The sequence below is a fragment of the Hippoglossus hippoglossus genome, chromosome 20 (genome assembly GCF_009819705.1).
Source record: "Hippoglossus hippoglossus isolate fHipHip1 chromosome 20, fHipHip1.pri, whole genome shotgun sequence".
Classification (NCBI taxonomy): Eukaryota; Metazoa; Chordata; class Actinopteri; order Pleuronectiformes; family Pleuronectidae; genus Hippoglossus; species Hippoglossus hippoglossus.
In genome coordinates, this window is record NC_047170.1 from 6,595,199 (window position 1) to 6,617,485 (window position 22,287).

Below are 22,287 nucleotides of genomic sequence, written 5' to 3' on the forward strand. Positions count from 1 at the left end.
TGTGCTGATGCTGTATTGACCCCTTTTTATTCAAATTGCCAAATTTTTTCAAGCACAATGCAACAAAGTGCGATTGAAACATACCTGATGAATAAATCATGACTTATGATATACAAAAATCAGATCAGTAGGGACCCTGGGTGTTCCTAACACATCAAATAAAAAAAATCTAAATAAACCAATACATATTGCCTCCCCCACCTCCTTCAAACCCCAAGCCCCCCTCTCTCTGAGTCAGTTAAATATCATCCAAACATTTTACTATCACTTAGTTTATTTCTATTCCCGATAGCAACAGCAATTCAGCATCCAAAGCCACCCTGGTGGAGGGGAGGGTGATGAGGGAGGATCAGTTGATTTAACCTGCATCACTGTGTCGGTCTGAATGGGGTATAAGGTGGTGAAACTGGTAGATATTACCTGGTGAACATAAGCATGTAGTGTTCAGCTGTGCAGTTAAACCTTTCGGAGCCGCAAGCGTGACTGTGTATGAGTTCCTACCAGAAGACTTGTGATGAAACAGTCAATCTTCCATGTATGTGAGCAGTAACTATAAATGAACATAGTCTTCTAGTTTTCATCTGCAGAGTCTGGGAGGATATTGCAGATTGTGTTAAGAAAACCACTTAAATAGACATAGCAAGAGTGGACTGAATTGTATCCCTTCATGGGCTCATCTATCAGGAGAGTCCCTGAATTTGTGAAAGTCCCAGTGAAAGTCACAACCTACTTTGTGCAAACATACAGTATAAATAGGCTGTTCAAACAATTAGCTTGGCTTGTATGTGTCTGTAATCATGAGTGCACTGCTCAGAGAGAGAGAGAGGAGAGCACAGACTTGAAGCCCAAGTCACTACCAGCATTCCACACCAATCCGAGAGATGGACTTTGTCAAACACTCACACATGCACAGTGTTTAACAGATAGACAGGAAGAGGAAGGGATGTGGCTTCTGCATGCTGATGCAGCTAAAGGTCTCGGCTCAACATTGTGGGAAATGTGTTTCTTTTCTTCCCCAGAGTGAGACGAGCAAATAGATTCCTCATTCACATCAGACTTTTCTGTGGCTTATTGCAAACTCCTAAAGTCTCTCCTCAAAATTTTTGAAAAAATTTTGCCAAATTTCTGTCTCATGTGTTACAGTCATCTTGCCTGAACTACGAGCTACACTTTCCCCAACAATTTCATGTGGTACTGCTTGATTTTGTTGATTTCTTCCATATAGGTAAGCTTTCGGAAGACGTGCGCAAGTACGAACAAAATAAACACAGAGTATAGACAGAAGGCTCTGTCTGTTCCTGCATACGTAACTACCGTTGAGTATAAACGGGCCTTAAAGCTCACTGCTAAACACTTTATATCTTGTTTCTTCAACTGTACAGAAAGCAAAGTGTAAAAAGTTTGCTTTTGTTCAGGGCTAACCCCATAAAGTATGTTTTCTCTCTGCCAAATCTGTAGAGGCACAATGGAGGTATGGAGGTTTTCAATGTAGTTTCCCTGCAGGCCACACTGGAAATACACACTTTACCACTGCTCCATTCAATGCTCCAACCATGAAAGAGTCAATTTATAGCCTCGCGAGCTGGACCTGACCTGGGTTTACTGTCTAGTGTGTCTTAGCCTTCTGTGTGTGGCCAGGCTGGGAAAGCAAAGGCTATGATCAGGACTGTATGGGACCCTGTTGAAAGTGCAGAGTCCGAGGAGATTCTCCAAACCTCTGCAAGTCTACTTTCCATATTGTTTACCCAAATATACACTAAACTCCAGCTGCTTATGACAGTAATTATCCTCATATGTGTCACATGCTGCAAATCTATGAAGGACTTTTCGGGCAATTTTCTTTTTATTGGCAAATCCCTGAAAATCACAAACAGGAAGAGACGTGTGTAGGTGCCAGGTTTTTTTTCTTCCTCTGAGGCTTGAACCTAGCTTGAAAGTTTTCCTGTGGACAACATCAGAGAGGAGATGAAAGACTGGGGAGACATGAGCAGAATTCGAGTGTTGACCTTGTTTTTTCTAGGCAGCCATTTTGAACAAACAGGTGGGAAAGTGTGGAAACTTCAACACTTACCAGAGCAAGTTATATGTGTGACCAAGATATCATGTCGGAAAGGTTCATAAAATCTGTCCTCGATCCCAGCTCCTGTCCAGGTTCCCCAATCTGAAGGCACTAAAGTAGTGGCTTTGTTAAATGAATTGAATTATTCACTGTAACTGTTTATACGATGGCCTGTATATAAAGATGGGCAATGCATCTCCACTTCCTCCCACTATCCAGAAATTAAGTAAAAATATCCCAGATAGGAACACAGTGGAGCCAGAATTGACACAGTAATGATCAGGGGATGGAGCCAAGAGCAGCCAGGTCCCATTGATACATCCACTCGACCAATCATGAGTCAGTCTCAGTTGTCAATCAACGTTCCACTCGATTTTTATCATATTGCTTAACAAATTAAAACCAAACTTACCGTAAAAATGAACACTTGAACAAACATTGTACCAAAAATGACAGAAACAAACTTTGAGAAAAATGTAGTTTGGCTCAGGTCCCCGTCGCAAACATGGAGGAGAAGAGATTTATGATCTTAACTGCAGCCAGTACCACTGATTGCCAGTAGAGGTAGGCTCTAAAACCTCTCGCAGAATAAGTGATGGGCTACGGTCGTAAAGTCAGAAAAATGTCCTCAACACTTTTCTTTGAACTCGATGCAAAACAGCAAGAGGAAAGATGTTCAATGGAGAATTCAACAGGAGGAAAAAGAGTTTTTTTTTCAACCAACTTCATTTATAGCACATGGAAGATAAGTTCAGTGACAAACTACAGTTCAAATAAGGTTTCCTATCCAAGTCCAGAAAGGATGTTTTCAATAGAGTATCCATAGAAAGTTAAAACAAAATAAAAACCAAACAAAAAGGACTGAAAGTTGAAATCATTGTAACATGAAGAACATACAAGTAGAGACGGTTGACTCATTAAAGTAATAATGAAAATGTATTATTAGAGTTTGTTGCTGTGGCTTCTTTGACCTATTTATACATTTGTCAGAGAAAATTATTTTTGGTGTCTGTGCTAGAGATTTAGTGAAACAACATACATAATAACATCTTTTGTTTTGATGATGACATTGTGTAGCTAGACATTCAATATGCTTGTTCTTCAACATGACTCCTGGCTGGACACATATGAAAGAAGAAATCTAAATTTATGGAGTTGGAGCTCGGCCAACCACACAAAGATTACCATAAGTTCTGGATCGTGTCACGAGAAATAAATCCGATGCTTTGTTGTTTCTATATTTACGAGGGCCTGCTGTAGAGAAACTACAAATGTATTGCTTTATATGGTGTAATGACTGTGGGGAGGCTTTTTCTATTTATAAAGGATGGTCCAGTGTATATGTTGAAGGAGATAAGGAAAGAAGAACGGAGGCCTCCTCTCTCTTATCCCGACTTCATCCTCACCTGCCCAAATTTGGGTTTCCTATAGAATAGTGACTGTTGAGGTATGAATGATAAGACACATACATGAAAACCTCACGATGTTCATTCACAAACATGGGAGTGACCTGGAGGAACAAGGTATTTAGCAGAATGAGCACTATTGACAGATATTTCAAAAATGATTTGCTGTTTGTGTGTCTCTGAATGCCACCTGAATGGAGGAAGCTGTTTAACACCGTGTGTTAACCTTTCTCTAACGACTCCATTCGTTTTTCTAATGAATTATCAAAAGTCCTGCTGACTGGGATAAGAATCCGTTGCCAATTGATTTAAGCATCTCTGGGTGAGAGCATCAGCTAAGTGACTACAACACAAACATCAATATTCATCATGGCGACTGCAGTGTATTTTATAAGGTCTCGTTGACTGAAGCAAAAGGCCTTTTTCTGCCTCTATCGTTACCTCGTCTTGCCAATGGAGGCGGTAACATCACTTCTCCTGTCTGTTTTCAGATTTTACTCATCTCCTCTCCGCTGTGGTCCAACTCCTCTTCCCTCAGCTCTTTTTATTGGACTGAGATTTGCACTGGGATTGGCATTTTAATAAGAATGAGATTTATTGTCGTTAGTATCAACCTTTCCAGGCATGGTCATCAAATCTGAATGTTTTACAGCAGCTTCATCCCCCCCAAAGCCTCCTATCCGCCCATCTGATTGAAACTGAGTCACTCGTCCATTCGCACTCAGCTCATTTCTTTCCGATCAGCATCTCTCTCTCCCTTTTCCTCTCCCTAAGTCTGATGTGTTACGTCGGAGGGAGGAAGGGAGGGATGGAGGGATGGAGGGATGGAGGGAGGAGGATCGAGTGTCCAGCGTTCCTCCCATCACCTGTGAAATTTCAGAGCCAGGCCACGGTGAAAGGGGGTATTGTGTCCCCCTGAGGAGGAATGCCCTTGCGTCGCTCCTCAAAGAAAAGGCTTCATTTGGCCAGGAATTTGGAGGCATCTCGAGAAGTGTAGGGGGGATTTTCTCGGGGGCTGGGATGGTCAGCTGAAGGCCTTCTTTAAGGCTGGACAGAAGGTCAGGCCTTACCCCGCAACCGGTTTTCATAAAATGTGATTCTGATCGATTAGTATCAAACAATAAAATCACCTCAGGACTAGAAGGAAAATATTTGTGATTCCTTTAAATCTACTTTACATCAAATCTAAATGAACATTATTTTTACATAATTGAAATTTGAATTATGAGGGACATTTTCCAATTAGTCTTAAGACATAATATTCTTAATTTGGGTTAGCGTATGGCTGTTTGTGTAAGACTATGTTATGACTGGAGAGGGGGAAAGTACATTTCATATCAGAGATGCAGGAGCGGGAAATATCACATTGATCACTACTGCAGCAGCTGTTATTACATATGGTTACGCTGACACCTGCTGGTGACAAATAGCAACTAGCCTGTCCATGTGTCGGCCGGCTGTTAATCAGAAAGCTTTACATTGGTGCACGAGATTATATTGCTTGATAACAAAATGTGCATCATAAATATTATTGAAATAGATGCATGAGCATTAATACCTTTTTAATACTAATGAAGTATAATAATAATAGAGTTCCTGGAGACCCAGCACGGTTTCAACCCACCAGTACTCAGCAGTCATTACATTATTACATGAGTACTCAGCTGTAACTGCTACATTATTACGTATATACTCAGAAGTCATCACTATACTTGGAAGCAATATCAGCCTGTGTTCTTTACTTGTGAGTTGTAGCACTCAACACCCTGTGCCATAGACACTAACAGTACTGTTTTCAGGAGTTGTATAAGGGTACTGATTTTGATTTATGACTCCAGAGATTTTTTGTGATTTTCAGTAATACTATTACATTAATATATCATGTTATTTAAAAAATGAATATAAACAGTCTTTAATAGATAATAACTTAGCAACTCAATTGATTTCTGTCAGTTATATATAAACTATTAATAATCAAATGTACTTTTCTTAAATAAACAAAAGATAAAACTGATCAGAAAGTGGAGAGACCACAGTTTGCTAGTAGAATAGATTATCCAAAGGTAAAGTGCAGGAACTGCAGTTTTTAGGGATGTGGTAACAACTGTAAAGATGTAAAATGCTTTATCCAGTCTGAACACACCGAACTCTCTGACCCTCTGGTCACTGCACAGATTAACGCTCCCGTCCTCCAGTCCATTAGGGGGCGGTATAGCTCGAGGTAACATGTAATTTCAAACGAAGAAGACGCAGAAAGCGGTAGTGTATCTGTTCACTGGTTGATGCTACAGGAGGTAAGTGTGCGCTGGAATATCTTTGTTTAGCGCTGTTTTTTATGCGTGAAGATTTACTTATTTGGGTCATTTAAAGGCTTTGGCTTGATTCAGTCAATAACAAACAACAGCGGTCCATAGAAGTGGTGCATTGACGTCAGTTAGCCCTGAGCTAATGTTGTAGCTAGCCCCCTGCAGCTTACCACGGTCCTTCTTTTGAAGAAATCAAAATTAAACTTTGCCTCGTCTGTTTAAAAACGTACAGAAATGACACGTAATGCCCGGTGTCATCTGAGGCACCAGCAGGACTTCTTCTTGAGTTCGTCAGTATGTGTTTCTGCTGTGCTGGTCCACCCTGCATTCTGTGAAGCTCCTAAACGTGTGTTTACACTGTGTTGCTCAACAAGAGGTAACAGTGGCTGTTGTCCTGCGGGGAAATGGACACGAACGAGGACCCGGTGTCGACCAACGTCAGCAAAACTCTGCTCATCCGCCACTTGCCAGATGAGCTCAGCCAGGAAGAGAAGCAAGATCTGCTGCAGTATTTCGGGGCTGAATCCGTCAGGGTCTTCTCCAAAAGGGGTCGTCTGGTAGGTGGTGTTGTCACATGGCCACAGTCAGTGGATTTTCTGCCCACGCTGAGGTTTATGACATTTTTTTCGCTTCCCACAGAAACACACTGCCTTTGCCACCTTTCGAAGTGAGAAGTCAGCAGAGGAGGTGAGTTTTTTTTTTTTTGTCAAAAGCAATTGCAGTTAAAGATTCAGAAAGTCATGCATGTTTAGATTTGTAGATACAAGCTAATAGTAATTTCAACATGATCTGATTTTCTCTCCCTGTTTGGTAATGAATATCCATCACATCTCCTTCAGGCTCTTACCAGGCTCCACCAGTTAGAGGTCCTTGATCAGACGCTTGTTGCTGAGTTTGCCAAAGACCAAGAGGATGTGACAGTATTAAAGGATCCACCAGTGTCTGACAGGTGGGTTGCTTGAATTCTATGTAAAACTAGAATGCTCAGGGGAGAACATATCTCTGCCAAGGCCCAATAGTGCCTCTAAATGCAATATGCACCCAATTGCACACTCATAGATATCAGTCCCCTAACTATGCCAGATTTGTTAATATCTATTGATTATTCCCAGGGAAATCATGAATAATGTTAAAAAGTGTGAACAAATTCCTCAAATCCGCATTTGCACCAAAATTGAAAGGGTTCTTCCATGACCCATACCGCACCCTTCTAAGTTTTGTCTTTTGGTTTTTATGTAATGTTGCTTACAAACAAACAAACACACAGTTTGGCAGCAGTAATAAACTGGACCATGTTAAGCCTGTGACTTGTAGCCAGACACTGGCCTCTGTCTGAGTGGTCTAAAGATCGAAATTGTAAGCATTGCAGAGCAGAACCAGGTTTCTCCCTTTTTCTTTCTACAGTGGAAAAGGTGGGAAAGAAGAGAAGAAGAAAAAACCGACCCGAAAGCCAAATATTCCCCTTATAGAAACTGGCATTGCACCGAGCCTCGGGTAAGTGTTGAATATATTTCATTATTCAGCTTTTTGTACAGTTGATTTGTGATTTTAACCTTTTGTTAATATAAATGTTGAGTTTCTAAAATTTAGACACTTAAGTGGATCAGCTAGTCCGTGTGTTACTGTCATCCTCTAGTGCATTACTCTTCAAACGTCTCAGGATTTGTTCTCACCCTGCCTCATGTCATAAAAATATATATTGTATTACATTGTGATTTGGTAACAAGCAGTTCCCCATGACTCCTGGTGACAACTGGTAAAGGTCATTCCGCACTCAAATTAGACTTCATACTATTAAATATGCACGTGTGACACATGCTTCCCCAAAGTGCTGTCACTTCAGGCGGGTAGAAGCTGCCTGGAGGCCAACTGACAGTAAACCTGGGTGAGAATCTGAGAGCAGCGGCATCATGTCCAATTAGATGGTCAGGCTGCCACAGGGTGTCTGACAGAGCGTCACTCCTGCCAGTTGGTGGGACCAGGTGGTCTCTGAGCTTGTCCTTCAGTACTGCAACCCACTCTCACCTCGCTTCATATTCAAAAGCATCATATTCTAATGTTAGTTATAATATGCTGAGTGTGGAAATATGTCAGTTGGTAATAGTTAGATCAATAAAATGAGCCTGTATTGGCTTCTTAATAAAGGCTGCATTCACTAGTGTCAACAACCCCCTGGTATTCTGCAGACACAAATTGATTATGGAAAAAAATGTTCCTGTTTCATATTGCAGTTGCGAGTTCTTGCATCTTATCGCTAAAAAGCAATGTTTTTGATCTGATGAGAATATAGAGTGGAATTATATCCAGGTGTCCAAAAGTAACACTGTTCTTAATGACCTCCAAAACTTGTGTATTAAATGTTTTTAGCACTGCACTCTTTAAAACTGACTCAATGATTCTTAGAAACGATATAAATTGTCAGTGGGATTTCGTCTTCCCAGTTGTCACCATGCTGATGTCTAATGTCAGCAGCACTGCAGAAAAAAATGTGGTTCGTAAACACACCGAGCAGAAGAGTTTTAATCTTCAGGGCTTTCTTGTAAAATCTGAAACTGCACTGAAGCACAGCAGGAGCTCTGCTGCTGTATCCATCCCTCTGTAGAGGCCACACAACATTTCCAGCAGTGAGCAGCCAACAATGGAAAAGCTGTGGCAGTTTTGCTAATTCTAGCATCAGTGTTACTGATTTTAGGATGAGTGATGCAGGTTAAATCACTCTGTCAGATGTAGAAGCAAATTTATTTTCTGGAACAGGCATTTAATACATGTTAATACAGTGACTCCTATAAGATTAAAAATAAGTCCTGCTCATTGATTTGTAACAGCAAACTCTTAATGCATCTTTTGGTAACAAACTAATTCCAAATGTGTATGAAAATGCATCTCGCACCTCGTACGGATTGTTCTGCCCTATGAGGCAAATTGTGATATGTTAATATGGACTATAAAAATAGTTGGTTGATTGACATTTAAGATGGACAAGAGGAAGACAACAGGCCAAGACATAACTACAATAGCTGCACATCACTAATTTCAAAACACCGGACCGTACAATAACCACAGTGTTGATGAGACACATTCGCTTTTTAAAGTTTTAGACTGGGAAAACTATTCAACATTGTATTCTTCTATTTGATAGATTTTTTTAAATTCTACTTGTTAATATACCTTTTTAATAATTGTGATGTATTTGTCTTAACATGTTTTTTACAACTTAGTCTAAAGCCCAACTCATGCTTCTACGCCGTAGCCTACGCCGGGCGACGCAGACGCATGAATTGGGCTTCACAGGCAATGAATAGAATCAAGATTTACAACATCAAAAGAAAAGTAAACTTTGTTACCAAGTGAGCTATGACTAATATTTCTGATTGTTGTTTTCAGTCCCAGCAGCACCGGCAGCTCATAGAACACACACACACACTCTGCCCTCACCTTTCCTTATTAAGCCACAATATTAAGATTTATCCTCTCAGTCCTGCCTTATAAAAGTTAGCATTATATGTGGACTAGCCTCGGTGCTGACGTGGCAGGCCGGTCCCAATGTCCCTTAATGGCTGGATTTTACATTTTGTTGGCTGAGTGCTTGTCATAAAGAATAAGTTACCCAGCTAAAGCACATATTCATGTAACACATTCATGTGTCTCCATTACTTTGACTTATTTTGTGTGTTGTTAAGCGAAGGGGTTGTTGTGTTCAAGGCAGCGAGTTTTGGCTGCAGAATCTGCTTTTAAGTAATTCTGTCTTTTCTCTCCTCCAGGTTGAAATATCAACCCAATCCCACTTTGAAATATTTATACCCACCACCTTCTGGCGGCATTCTGACAAATATATCGCACGCCCTCGTGAGTGTGCCAAAGTTTTACGTTCAAGTGAGTAACTGCGGCTTCTCTCATCATATTTTTCATCCAGAACCATCACACCTTTGATAGGCAGATGTCGGTCATCTGTGTGTATGTATTTGTATCTTTCAGTCTTTTTTTTTTTTTTTTTTTTTACTGTTCCTGAATTCATACTCATCGTTTTTTGGTAAGTGTGAATCTGTACAGAAGAAATGCAGAGTTGACAGCATGTGTAACCTTCAGATTGAGCATGTAGAATGGAAATACAATTCTGGACTAAGTGCCCCAGAGATTTTTGAACTGCATCCAACCTCCTAAAGATCAAACCGCAAACATTTGCCTTTTAAATTTCAATTTGGGGAAGCAAGTATTAATAATAAACCATAAGTGGGAGGCATGAGTTATGGGTTTAACATTTCCTTGGGAGCTGCGCTGCCTGCATTTTCATTGCTGCTGCTTCCAGTGGCAACATCTTGGTGGTGCTGGTGTGTTGCAGAGGAGCCCTCGGTGTCTCGCCTCAGCCTCAATCTCACCTTGATCCATGTATTTTAAATGAAAATGCAGAAGCCATGCAATCTGTTTTACATATGGAGCCCGGGTTGTAGGCAGCAGTGTATTTATATTACCAGCTCTTGGTAAGAGTCTTGAGATGCAGCCGCTGCTGTTCTAATGCTCTTTATTCCAATTATACAGGTGCTTCATCTGATGAACAAGATGAATTTACCGTGTCCGTTTGGCCATGTCACTCCCAGACCCCCCTTGGTAAGCTGGAACACATGATCTTTAGATGAAGAAAAAGAACAGGATCGTGGCCTGTTTAAGTTTTTGACATAGAACAAGAAAAGCTGTGTTTTTATAAGGACACTAGTATTTAAATGTGAGTATATTTCACCTATAAGGGAGGCGGTGAACCAGCTCAAAGTTTGTCCACTGAAATCAGCAGCTTATTGATTTCCATACTAAGTTTTATGCAGTGCGAACACGACATATCTCTTAAGCTGCTTTCAGACACTAAATTCTGCTTAATCTCCTAAAATTATCTGGAGGGGCTGTATGTGAGAACGTAACTGTCCCACTCAGAGGCTCAGAGTTTCCCCTGCCAGTCCCTTAGTAAATACTTGATTAACTGCGAGCGAATGCAAATATGCGAATGCAAATATGTCAAGATGGAAAAGAGGACATCTTGAGGAAGATGTTAACTTGGAGAGCCACTGAGATTTGAGGGCTTTTGGTTATTATGGCTGATGCCAGGTGTAATGTCCTATAAACAAAAATATGTGTACTCTGCAGCAGGAATTTATATGTTGTGTCCTACCCCATGCATACGGCTCCACCCCTCGCTTGATCGCTCCTTGTCATCTAACTGGAGAATCTTCTGCTCCTGCTCATATGTTAAAGGAAAACTCCTGACAAAGACATTTTCGAGTTCATCTCTTAAACTTTGCTGAAAAGAAAAATACTTTCTTGCATTGTGTTGCATGTTGGACCATAGTTTTTTTTACCTAGTTAAATTGTCACAACTTCCTTGCTTGAACAAACACGAACAGAGGAACATTCCACCTTTAATAGTCGTCTAATATCCAGCTGCACATATGTTTTTCTGCAAGGTGGTGGTTAAACATCCTAGCAATGAACAAAGAGCAACAGACACTTCACACTTTAATTCCTTGGCATTTAATATGATGATGAAAAACAAATCGATGTTCGTTGAAGACGTGTGTTACAATAGACACAAAGCCACTCACTTCACTCTTTTGCAGACATATTTTATATATTTTCTGCTACAATAGTTTTTTTTTTAAACCATTTTTTATTATCTGAGTTATGATTCAACAGTAAAATCCTATTCTTCAATTTTCAAGTAAGCCTGAAAGGCAGACATAATGAGTCATCTTAAATGTGAGGAGACACTCTGTGAGAGTCTGTTTAACGAGAGCTTGATTTTCACCACTTCAAAGTAAAAAAATAAATCAATGTTCTTACCTACAGGGCATGAAGTGTTAGAGTCACTTGATAAGTGTATCATCAGAAAAGTATTCTGCAATAGTTTTAATCATTTTGGGCAAAAATGCCTAAAATGTTCTAATTCATCTTTTTAAAGTTGAAGATTTGCTGTTTATTTCATCTGTTTAAATTTTTTATATTGAGCTTTCCCACTTTTTGACAAAATAAACAGTTTAAAGAAATCATTTTAGGTTGTTGTAAACCAATTTTATTAAATATATGATTAGGAATAGGAATATAGGAATGTTTCATCAGATTAATCAACAAAGAAAATAATGGTGAGCTTGAACCTTGTAAACTACACAAATAATCACAATTCACTTTTTTGTTGTTGCTGTGGGTAATAGTTGAACCATTGGAATAAGTCTCAGAACCTTGTGATTTAATTTAAACCTAATATCGATCACCACAACTAGGATCATAAATGAATCCTGACTTCGACCTGCTCTCACCAGGGACCTGGTGCAGAGATGCACATGAAAGCATTTGAACCCTGAGGTATTTGTAAGGTAATCCATCTTGTGTTGTCTGCAGCCGTTTGAGCGGCTGCCTCCCGCACCACCTATCCCCATGCCCCCTCCCTACCCTCCCGACTACCCCCCTTTACCAGAGGAGGAGATGGAGCTGTCCAGTGAAGAGGAGTCAGAGTACGATAGCGGAGATGACGAAGACAAGGAGAGGTGAGGCGCAGATAACCACCAAAGTCCAGTTAGACCAGTGTAGCCTCTTGGCAATGCCCAGGGCTGTTATTTCAGGCCAAAAACACCAGGCTCCAACTGTATTTGTATACTACATTACACAGAGATGCCCTTTCAGTGGAGACCAGGACATACAAACCACATGTATATAACCACCAGTGAAATCTAATTAAAAAAAGCAGTTGTAATGTTTTGAGACTTTGTCTCAAAATAAGATTTTTACGCATGCATTAGTTTTCACAACATCATCCTCTTTAATGCCTCAGTCCAGAGCACCATCAGCTTATCCCACTAGAACACTTGAACAAATGTTTATGTTAATGATTAAATCAATAGAGTTGATGCATCACACACATTTTTGTGTTGATATTCTCCTCTTCCATTATAACAAAAGGATGATTACCAGTCGGCCAAAATAAGCCTTTCATCCTGTATTTTCTTAATTCAGTTCAATAGATTTAGTTATATTTGTGTTTTCTTTTTATAGCTATCAGTAACAAAAAGTTTATGAACAAAAAAGGTGATAGGTTGATTGGTTGTCTCATGGACGTGTCATACTCATGTGTTACTGACTTTTCTATTCAGGATTCACTTACCAGTAATAATGTCGCTGCACACAGAAGTGGCTTGAAGGGAAATGTCTTTAAATTTCCATTGGTGTGCAGGTTTTGTTTCTTTTCTTCATTCCAAGGTAGACATTATTTTCCCTTATTCCTTATGCTTGCTTTATTTCAGGATTGTTCGTCTGATGGGCCTGGTCAACCAAGCATGCAAGAGACCCATGAGACCAAAAACAGCCTCAAAGAGAAAGAAGCCCAAGATCAAGGATCTACTCTATGCTCCCAAACCAGACTCTCAGAGGTACAGCAAAGGCACTCATGCATGTCACAGTCCTCACGCAAAGCTCATCTCGAGACAGTATTCATAGGCTGCTAAAAAAGGACAGAAACCCTCTAGACAATAAATCTTCCTCATAAAGACAGCCTTGTGTGGCTCTTATTGTTTCAGTGCCACAGTAACACACACACACTTACTCTGCCTTAATGACAGGCCACAAACTCTGTTTCTAAACTATAAATACACTAACACACACACACCTCAGTGTCTCCTGGCTTCTTGTTTGTGGACTGGGAAATATCTCCAGCTGACCAGAGCGAAATATCTCAACCCTTAAGCCGCTCAGGAGCCAGGTTTTATTGTGGGCACATTTTAGAGGCTGCTGTGGAGGGGGAGCGCTGATTGTCTCTGCTCTCCTCAGTGCTCCGGTGCTGCAGCCCTCCGATGTGTTTGAGCAGCCCCACCCTGCTGGGCCCAGGAAAATTGAATTCCACATTTCGGTTCCAGAGGTAGCGTCCACAGTGGAGGGAAGTGGGCCAGGTCACGAGGCGCCGGCTGATGAGGGCCGAGGTAAGTGCTCCCTCACACTCACTTCCTTCAGTTCACAATTAGTCGATTCATCGTTGACCCGTTGATGCACTGATTCCACAGTTCTAGCTAATTCTCAGTGATGCATTGTGGTTTTAATTTTAGGACTGTTGATAAAAAATGTTATTCACTTTCTACACATAGGCTGTCACTCCTGTCTCAGTCAGTATTTGGAAGAGCTCCAGAGGTGTGTGTTCAGACAGGGACATGGGAGCTCACTCTGTGGGAGGAGAGAAGGCTAATTGCTGAGATTGCTTTTTTCACTTGCCTTGTGTGGGTTTCCAAAAACCACATACATATTCATCTAAGTCTCCACCATTCGTCTGTTATTATTATAGGAATATTATTGCTTATATTTTATATGTTCTTTTAATTTATATATATATATATATATATATATATAGGTCCTATATGGAGGACCTATATAATCTATTTCACGTACTGTCACTATGTTATAGTGACAGTTGTGTAATAGAAATAGATCATTTTTCCCTGCTGCAAGGACACAGTTGATGCTAGTTTTCCTGGGGTCCCCCGCAAAACATAAAACACTCTTTAGTTTGGCCCATGTCCCACTCACTAACATGGAGGAGGCAGGGTTCATTACTTTTAATGCACCCAGCCAACAGGGGGTGATTGAGTTGCTTTGGCTTCACTTTGGGGGAGCTGTCATGTCGTCCATCTTTATATACAGTCAATGGTCTCGCCACAGTTTCACAATGAACTGCAAAAATGTTATTCTCTCTCTCTCTCTCTCTCTCTCTCTCTCTCTCTCTCTCTCTCCTCTTTTTCTCCTCTTTTTCTCTCTCACTCTTTCTTGGCACAACAGTGGTAGTTTCCTCTTTAGCTGCGTGTCTTCCTGCAGTCATCTGGGATGAGAGTGTGCCGTGTCTCACTAATCAGCCTCCCCCCCACCCTCGGGGGGCAGCTACCACCACAGATGGAATTTAATTGTGTGGGAAACACTGTGATAATAATATCCACTATCTCCCATCCTCTAATGAAGTGCGGCCGTGGAAACAAATTTGGTCGCTTTGAGTCACAAATATAACAAAACTGCGACTCTCACAATTGGCCAGTCAAAATAAATCAGGCTGATACTGTAATCTACAAACACATGGGTGGGGGAATCCGTATAAAAAAAGTTCTGTGGAAGCAGGAGAGACACTGTAGGAATTTGATTGTTACTGTACATCATGTTTATTATCACATTGAAGCAGGAGGTGGTTTGATACTCCTATTGACATAAGTTAAAGCCCTTACCAGGGGTGGCCTGAGCAGAGTGTTAACACAGCAGTATATCACAGCAGAAACTTGCACCAAAAAAGGCTTTACCATTATCTGTATGAGGAAATGTCACTGGGGCTACAGCCTGTGTTACTTGTCAGCTGTGCAGTTCCCCCGTTCGCCTTATCTCGCTTCTCTCTAACTACAACTTCACTCCCTGGCAAGCCCCTGAGAAGTAAAATAGATCTCAAAGTCAAACACAAAAGATTTCCTAAAGGCAGGGGGAAAGATAAACTATGACAGGTGGCTTTTTGGATTAGTCTTGTTTTGCAGAAGTGAGGGTGTGGGATCCGATAAACAAGCTATTTAAATGAAAAGGGGAGGTGTGGGGGGGGGGTAGATAAGGAGGAGGATAATTTTGAAAGCTGTGGTCTAGTTCTCTGCCGAGAGTGTATCAGGAAAGCTCCCCAACACTTCTTGCTCCACTGCACACACACATACACCTTATGTGGATGACAAGCTTTTTTTTTTTCACCCCTCCTTGGATTTGTACGGGCTCACTGCTCTTCGTAATTCCATCTACGGCGTGTGTGTGTGTGTGTGTGTGTGTGTGTGTGTGTGTGTGTGTGTGTGTGTGTGTGTGTGTGTGTGTGTGTGTGTGTGTGTGTGTGTGTGTGTGTGTGTGTGTGTGTGTGTGTGTGTGTGTGCACGAGCATGCGCTTCTCAAAAGTCGGCCAGAGTTCTCCGTCACTCCGCCTTTCAAACTTGTACACAAGTAATCGATTCATTGATCAGTAATCAAGTTATTTTATTTTGATCTTCGATTAATTGCTTTGAGTGTTTTTTAATTATTATTATTATTATTTTCTGGTTTATTTACGCCTCTATTGACACTAAAGAATATCTTTGGTTTGTGGCCATAACATTTGAAGAGGCCATCTCTGGGGTTCGGAAACACAGATCGATGTGTTTTAAAACTGTTTTATGGATTAAACAACTAATTGATTAATCAAGAAAGTTGCGTGAAACATGAGGTGTTTGATTTGATTACTGCTTGTAATTTGACGTTAACTGCCTGTGTAATGCAGCTAATGTTGACTTTTGACTAACATTTTTCTCTCTTTATTTTATTAAAGCCACATGACGTAATGATTATTTTCATTACATTCAGTTTTAAATAATGCTGTGCCTCAAAATTTTAAACGATGACAATTATGACCAAGAGGATTTTCTTCCTCTCCACCATCCTGAGCTTGTTTCTTTTTTTCTTTTACTGAAGAGAGTAAACATCGTGGAAGTGATTATTTCACCATCTGCTATTTCTAGACACTTTGAAAACTTCCATCTGTATTTGGGCTGCATGTAGACAGTCCTCATCCTGTTGTGTGTCAAACAATCCACCGGATTCCCCACTAAACCAACTCAGCTGTACATAAAATATAATGAATTGTTTTTGTTTGTGCTATTAACTGCTCCTAAATCATCTTCTGTGCCCTCAGAAGTGGACGAGATGGAGGTCGCTCCCTCTCTCGGCGAGGAGCGGGAGGTCACTGAAGGTTTTGGGAAGCTCTACCCCAGCGCCCAGGAGTCCCAGCAGCAGGAGGAGCAGAGCGACGACGATCAGGATCTCACCTCGGGTGTCATCTCCAGAAAGGAGCTGGAGAAAGGACGGCTGTCAAGAGACGGTAAATAAAAGCAGGACTCTGCTTTGACTTTGAAAAAACGTCCAAACCTAGATTTCATCAGAGGGTGAAATCTTGGCTAAATGAAAATTGTCCGTCGTCTTTGGAACACTGTTGTGCGATCACACAGTGTGGCTGTATTATGTCGGCTTTGTTTAGTTAAGTGTAAACAAGCAGAGGCGACACAGTGGAGGACCTCCTCAACAGCCGTACAGCACAATGCAGTTTAAACAAGTCACCCTGATAACCACTAAAAGATATTGGTTCTGTGCAGAGAAACATTACAAAGGGATTTTCGTTGTAGAATAGAATAATGACCTTTGAATCAATGTTGTCGTGTATCAAAGGGGCTGAACAATACAAAACATACAGCAGCTAAATAGGCACATGCATGTATTCCCCAGGAGATGAAGAAGTGCAAAACAAGGGTAAAAGAAGAAGGAATATTTTACATGTGTCAGGTGACCCGAGACGGAACTGCTGGATGTGTATCATCTGTTTGGTAGCATCTTTGCAGTATCAGCTTAAGAGTAATGGGTTGTGTTACTTTTTGTCCTTCCTCCTGCACACATCGCTCAGACATGTTTTCCATACAAATAGTGTTACACATCAGCTGAGACCGGATACGTCCAAGTCACGTCTAAAATTAAACAGGACGGCTGCTGCCGAGATCAATAATCACTTCATCGGCTTTAACGTCTTCAGTCTCTCTTTCTATAAAGCACTGAGTTGCAGTGGCTCTGAGTCTACCTGTGTGTACTGTGTGTATAGGCAGCTCTGTGATCCTTTTGTACTTGTTTTTGAAACGCACCTTTTTTTTCCCTTTCTCTTTAAATCAGAGATGAAACGCATGTCTGTGTTTAAAAATTATGAACCGGGCGAGCCGACCTGCCGACTGTACGTCAAGAACATCCCGAAGCAAGTGGACGAGAAAGTAGGTTATTATAGAACTTGACCCACTTGTATGTTAATGTTTGTTATTTATTGCTTAAATTCATGATATGTATTCAGACCTTTTGTGTTGTAATATTTTGAAATTATATGTAAATGTCATCAACAATGCACTTATATTAATTTCTGCGTTATTTACCTTCCAGGACTTGAAGTACATATACGGGAGATTCATCAACCCTTTGTCAGAAGACGAGAGAAAAATGTACGTAATCAGAAATTATTTCTTTTTTTTCCTTTTGTTTTTAATGGACATGCTTTGCGTGTCTCTTCGCTCCATTTTCTCTTCCGGAGCTATTTCTGACTCGAGCAATTTGTCGCCTCCTCTTGAGAGATGTTAGTAATTCATGCTGACTGTGTGTTGTGTTATTAATAAGTATCTAACCTGACGTCTAGATCATGAGGGACATTTTATGTTTGCGCATCAGCACTACTTCAAATGAATCGTCCACCTGAGTCATCAAACGGCGCTTATGTTGGGAGAAGGCCAGACTCTGAACTCAGATGTCGGTGATAAACAGGAGGGTGTAGCTCTGCCAGAGAAACAGCTTGTCCTCTGCTAACCTGACTCTAAATTGTGTCTTTTTGACCCTTTCGGACTTACTCCAATTTATTTTATTTTCATAAAACTTATACGCAAACAAATGTTTGTAGAAGTCATAACCTCGACAATACCAGCTCCTACCCCAACCCCAAAATCAGTTTATTTTGTCCTCCAAACACAAAGGCAGACCGCACAGAGCTGTAACACTCACAATTCACAATTCATGCTTGGATACGTCTTCGTCTCAAAGGTTTGTAGTTTTTGGTTCAGTCTGGAAACCAAATAAATGTGAAGGAACATTATAACAAGCCTAAACCATTTTGTGCACATGCTTCACGCCTCTGTTTTCTACAGCTCAGTGTCCTCTCACATCTGCAGCCAAAAACAAACCTGTGGTATTTGTTATCTCGCCTGCTCCGCCAGTAATAGACACACACTGGTGATGTTGCAAAGTAGTTTTTGTGTCTGCGACTTCTGCACATACTGCACAATGTTGACACTCTTTTTGTCCAGTGTTATTTATTATTTAGCAGAAAACTATAGTGCTCAAAGTATTAGCCCTAAGAGAATCTATAAACTCTGGCTCCACATTAACCCTATTAAATTAAAGAATATATATATAGTTTTTCCTCTGTGTTCCAAACCTCACCTAAAATAATTGTTTTTTTTTTCTCATCCAACACAGTAGCTTTTCTAAAATGGTCTCCAGAGTGGATAAATCTTAGAAATGCCATCTCGCTGTTTCAGTGCTGATGATAAAAAGCTAAAGGCTCAGGGAGGAGGGGGTCGGGGGGCCGTGCAGTAGCAGAGTTAACAGGGTCTTTCCATCGCAGCTAATCTTTGATGTTTATGTACAGACATTCAGATGACATTACAGTTGTAAAATAACCTTTTTTATTTGTTCTGTTCAGAAAAGTATAAATGAGAAATATGTTGTGAATATTGGCGTATTGTTTTTGTTGGTGAAGAAAGACATTTACCTGGAAACACTAATGAAATCCGCTAAACGTATTTTTTATTATTTAAATTTAGTATTAAAAATAATCTAATGATTTGACTCTTTGCACAGCCCTCATAGACATGTACTTTTACCTCAGTAATCCTATGAACAATGTGTTTGGTCCTTGTATTAGTTACATTTTTCTTCCGTATTTTATATTTTTATTTATCATTAACAATTTGACTTACCTTCATTATGCTTAAGTCCTTAACTCTTGCCCCGTACATGTGTTCGAAGCTACTGGATGCCTGAAATTCCTTCGGGATTGATTAAGCATCTATCTGTGGATCTGTTGTGTTGAATCAGTGTGGTGATGATGACGATGTGTCCCTGCTTCACTGTTCTTCCTCAGGTTTGACGTCGTGTTAATGAAGGAGGGGCGGATGAAAGGCCAGGCCTTCGTAGGACTCCCCAGCGAGTGGAGCGCAGAGAAAGCCCTGCGGGAAACCAACGGCTACATTCTTTTTGACAAACCCCTGGTGGTCGTATCCTTTTATCCCTCCAGATGAAACTGGGACGAAGGTTTGGGGGTTTTAGTGTGTTGAGTTGCTGACATATTTGTATATTAGTCACACAATCAGGTGTTCATTTGTAAAATCTAATATAAAAAGATATTTAGTTGACACACAGGGCCAAACAAAACGTATCAAAGAGAAAAACTGTGCTAGATTATCGTTTCCTGTGCATCCCTCACAGGAAGGAAAGCAATTTGAAACCATTACCAGTAACTGTTAGATAGAGAGGTAATTTCAGAATACAGACATTAAATGGCTTCTTGTGAAAATATCAAACCTGGGGTTAGATTTCCAGAAAAAAGCTCTGACAGCTGCGCAGGTAGCACCGTAATGTGCGTTCTGCTTTGTGCAAGACCCAATTTAGATTCCCTGTCATGATTTTCTCAGTGCCGGCCTGACACTGCCGTGCATCCTCAGTGAGCTGGAAGATAAAAACTACCAGTTTACAGTGTAAAGGTTTTATTAACAAACAGCTCCTCAGCCGCGGAGCCTCACACTTGTGGCTCCTCCCCCCTGTTCTTCAACCTTTCGCAGGGATGAGCACTTTAAAAAAAATCTGTGTGAACAACAGTCGCTGTCATTGGACAAAGGTCAGACTCTTACAGGGTCCATTTTGGCCAGTAGTCCTGTGGCATTTATGAGCAAACAGCTGTCACCATTTCTCAAGTTAAGTTCACGTGAGGTGGCGAGTGTCGAAAAGAAAGCGGGCCCCTGTGGCTGAAAGCTGCTGCGGGAGTAAAACATGACTTTATACGAGTATAAATGATCAGTCTGTGAAGCTGTGCTGAAAGAAAAACTGGTGTGTGGTCGGGGTTTGTATTTTCTGTAATACCTCTGGTGAATTACATCTATAGAAAGAAAGGTGAATTTATAAATGGGAGCAAATCATTTTTCAAAAGAAACCTCATGTCTTTCAACTACATCATCGTAAATGCCCACACGCATTGAAAGTATAATACAATATCTTGGTTTCAATAACACTTCTCTAAATAAAGTTACAAAGCGCTTCACAAATAAAAACACACAAGTAAAAATTCATATACATTGACATAAAAAAAAAAAAAAACTGTTATAAAAGAATAAAAATGCTAAATGTGTGACAGAAATATAAGCATGAGCACCCGATACAATAATAAAAAGTAGACAGGTCAAATTTAGGGAATGCAGAATGATAAAACTAGGTTTTAAGCTTTGATTTCAAAGGAAGGCTTCTTGTGTGTTTTTGTGTGTGGGTTGTGTGTGTCCCTCTCACGAGCGGTCTCTGGTGATGTGGGGGGGGGCTGCCCACCTTTGTTCAGAGGGTTTTTAAATGTATATAAATGTCACGACGCAGAGGCATCTCAGAAGGTTGGCTCTATGTAAGCATTGGCCCTGCAAGGTGTAAGAGGGTTTGAAACACTAGGTGGCGTTTTGAGCCATGTTCAACCCATAAAAGTTATTACATTTAAAATAATGTGATATTAAAACCAGCATTAATCTGTTTCATCAAATAACAGTCATATGATTTAGTTGTGCAGTATCTCTTCAATGTAAAAGACCTTAACTATGAATCCACAGCAATTTGCCAGATCTGCACGACCAAAACCAGACAACACGGAGACCAAGAGAGGCCCGAAGCAGCGATGAACAGGTGAGTTTTACCACAACAGCAAAACAAACTTTCCACTGTACCATCGTGTATGTGAAAAAGAACCAGCCCTGATTATCATTGTAATGGTGTTTTCTTTTACGTTTGTGTTTACACTTTATGTATTCAAGAAACCAAGGCTTGATATTGTGGCCCTGCAGGAGCATTTGTATCCTTATTGTGGCATATCCTTTGGAAGATAAAAACCATCAGAAGGAAATGTGGGCTGTTTATTTCTAGTTATTGCGGCACAGTTGGATTTCAAACAGCAGTCTAAATTTAAGGACTCAGCGCCGAGCTTTGTTCCCGAGTCTCGTTCTATTGTGTTATTGTCTTGTCGTTTTGTTTACTTGTGCTATTTTAGGATTCTTTTATAAACGTGTCTTTACAATGTTCCTTGTTTGACTGAATTTCAGGTGATGGTCGTCAGCCGTCGTCCTCTTCTTCTTTTGTTATTTAATAAAGTATTTTATTAAAATAACTTGTGCCGTGTGTTCTTTACGTCCACATATGTCACAATTTATGCGTGTACACTCCACACAATCATGACTGATTATCCTAAGTCTCAAACTTCAAGTCCTGAAACACCGACCGAGCTGTAGGTTGGCTGTGTGGCAGATGGTGGGCTGTCAACACAATGGTAACGCCACAGTCCTGAGGAGACGACAAACAAACCTAACACACCGCAGTGTGTGGGGAAATAGATGGGACTGGGTTAGTTTGCCTTTTCAATCCCTGCCTGGCCCCATATGTGTGATTGTATAGAGTAAACCTCAGGGGGTGGACTCGCCCTTCGGCATCGTCACATCTGGCTGTGTGTCAGTCAGAGCTCTGTGGGGTCTGTGGGTTTTCAGGATCGCTTTTCTTCACTGATGGCTTGATGGCATTGCAAGTATCTATAGTGCATCAGGTCCTTGAAACCAAACCATAACTCTCAGAGTAGGAGTGACGATGCTTGCTTGTAAACCTACAGTACTATCTTGTAGAGGCTTTTATTTTG

The 22,287-nt window shown here is 40.7% G+C and overlaps 1 protein-coding gene across 2 annotated transcripts; it reads left to right on the forward strand.

The window, feature by feature from the left end:
- Positions 1-5,671: 5,671 nt before the first annotated feature.
- Positions 5,672-21,768, forward strand: rnpc3 (RNA-binding region (RNP1, RRM) containing 3). 2 transcript variants are annotated; one of them, XM_034572796.1, is made up of 16 exons: positions 5,672-5,759; positions 6,145-6,328; positions 6,411-6,458; positions 6,611-6,720; positions 7,176-7,265; positions 9,533-9,644; positions 10,308-10,376; positions 12,153-12,298; positions 13,052-13,177; positions 13,575-13,723; positions 16,468-16,653; positions 17,490-17,584; positions 17,748-17,806; positions 19,498-19,630; positions 21,218-21,290; positions 21,419-21,768. In XM_034572796.1, the coding sequence occupies exons 2-15, from the start codon at positions 6,176-6,178 to the stop codon at positions 21,284-21,286; spliced, it is 1,545 nt and encodes a 514-aa protein (XP_034428687.1). In that variant the 5' UTR covers positions 5,672-5,759; positions 6,145-6,175; the 3' UTR covers positions 21,287-21,290; positions 21,419-21,768. The 2 variants fall into 2 exon arrangements, with proteins under 2 accessions (XP_034428687.1, XP_034428689.1); XM_034572798.1 differs by having other exon boundaries at positions 21,704-21,758.
- Positions 21,769-22,287: the final 519 nt, after the last annotated feature.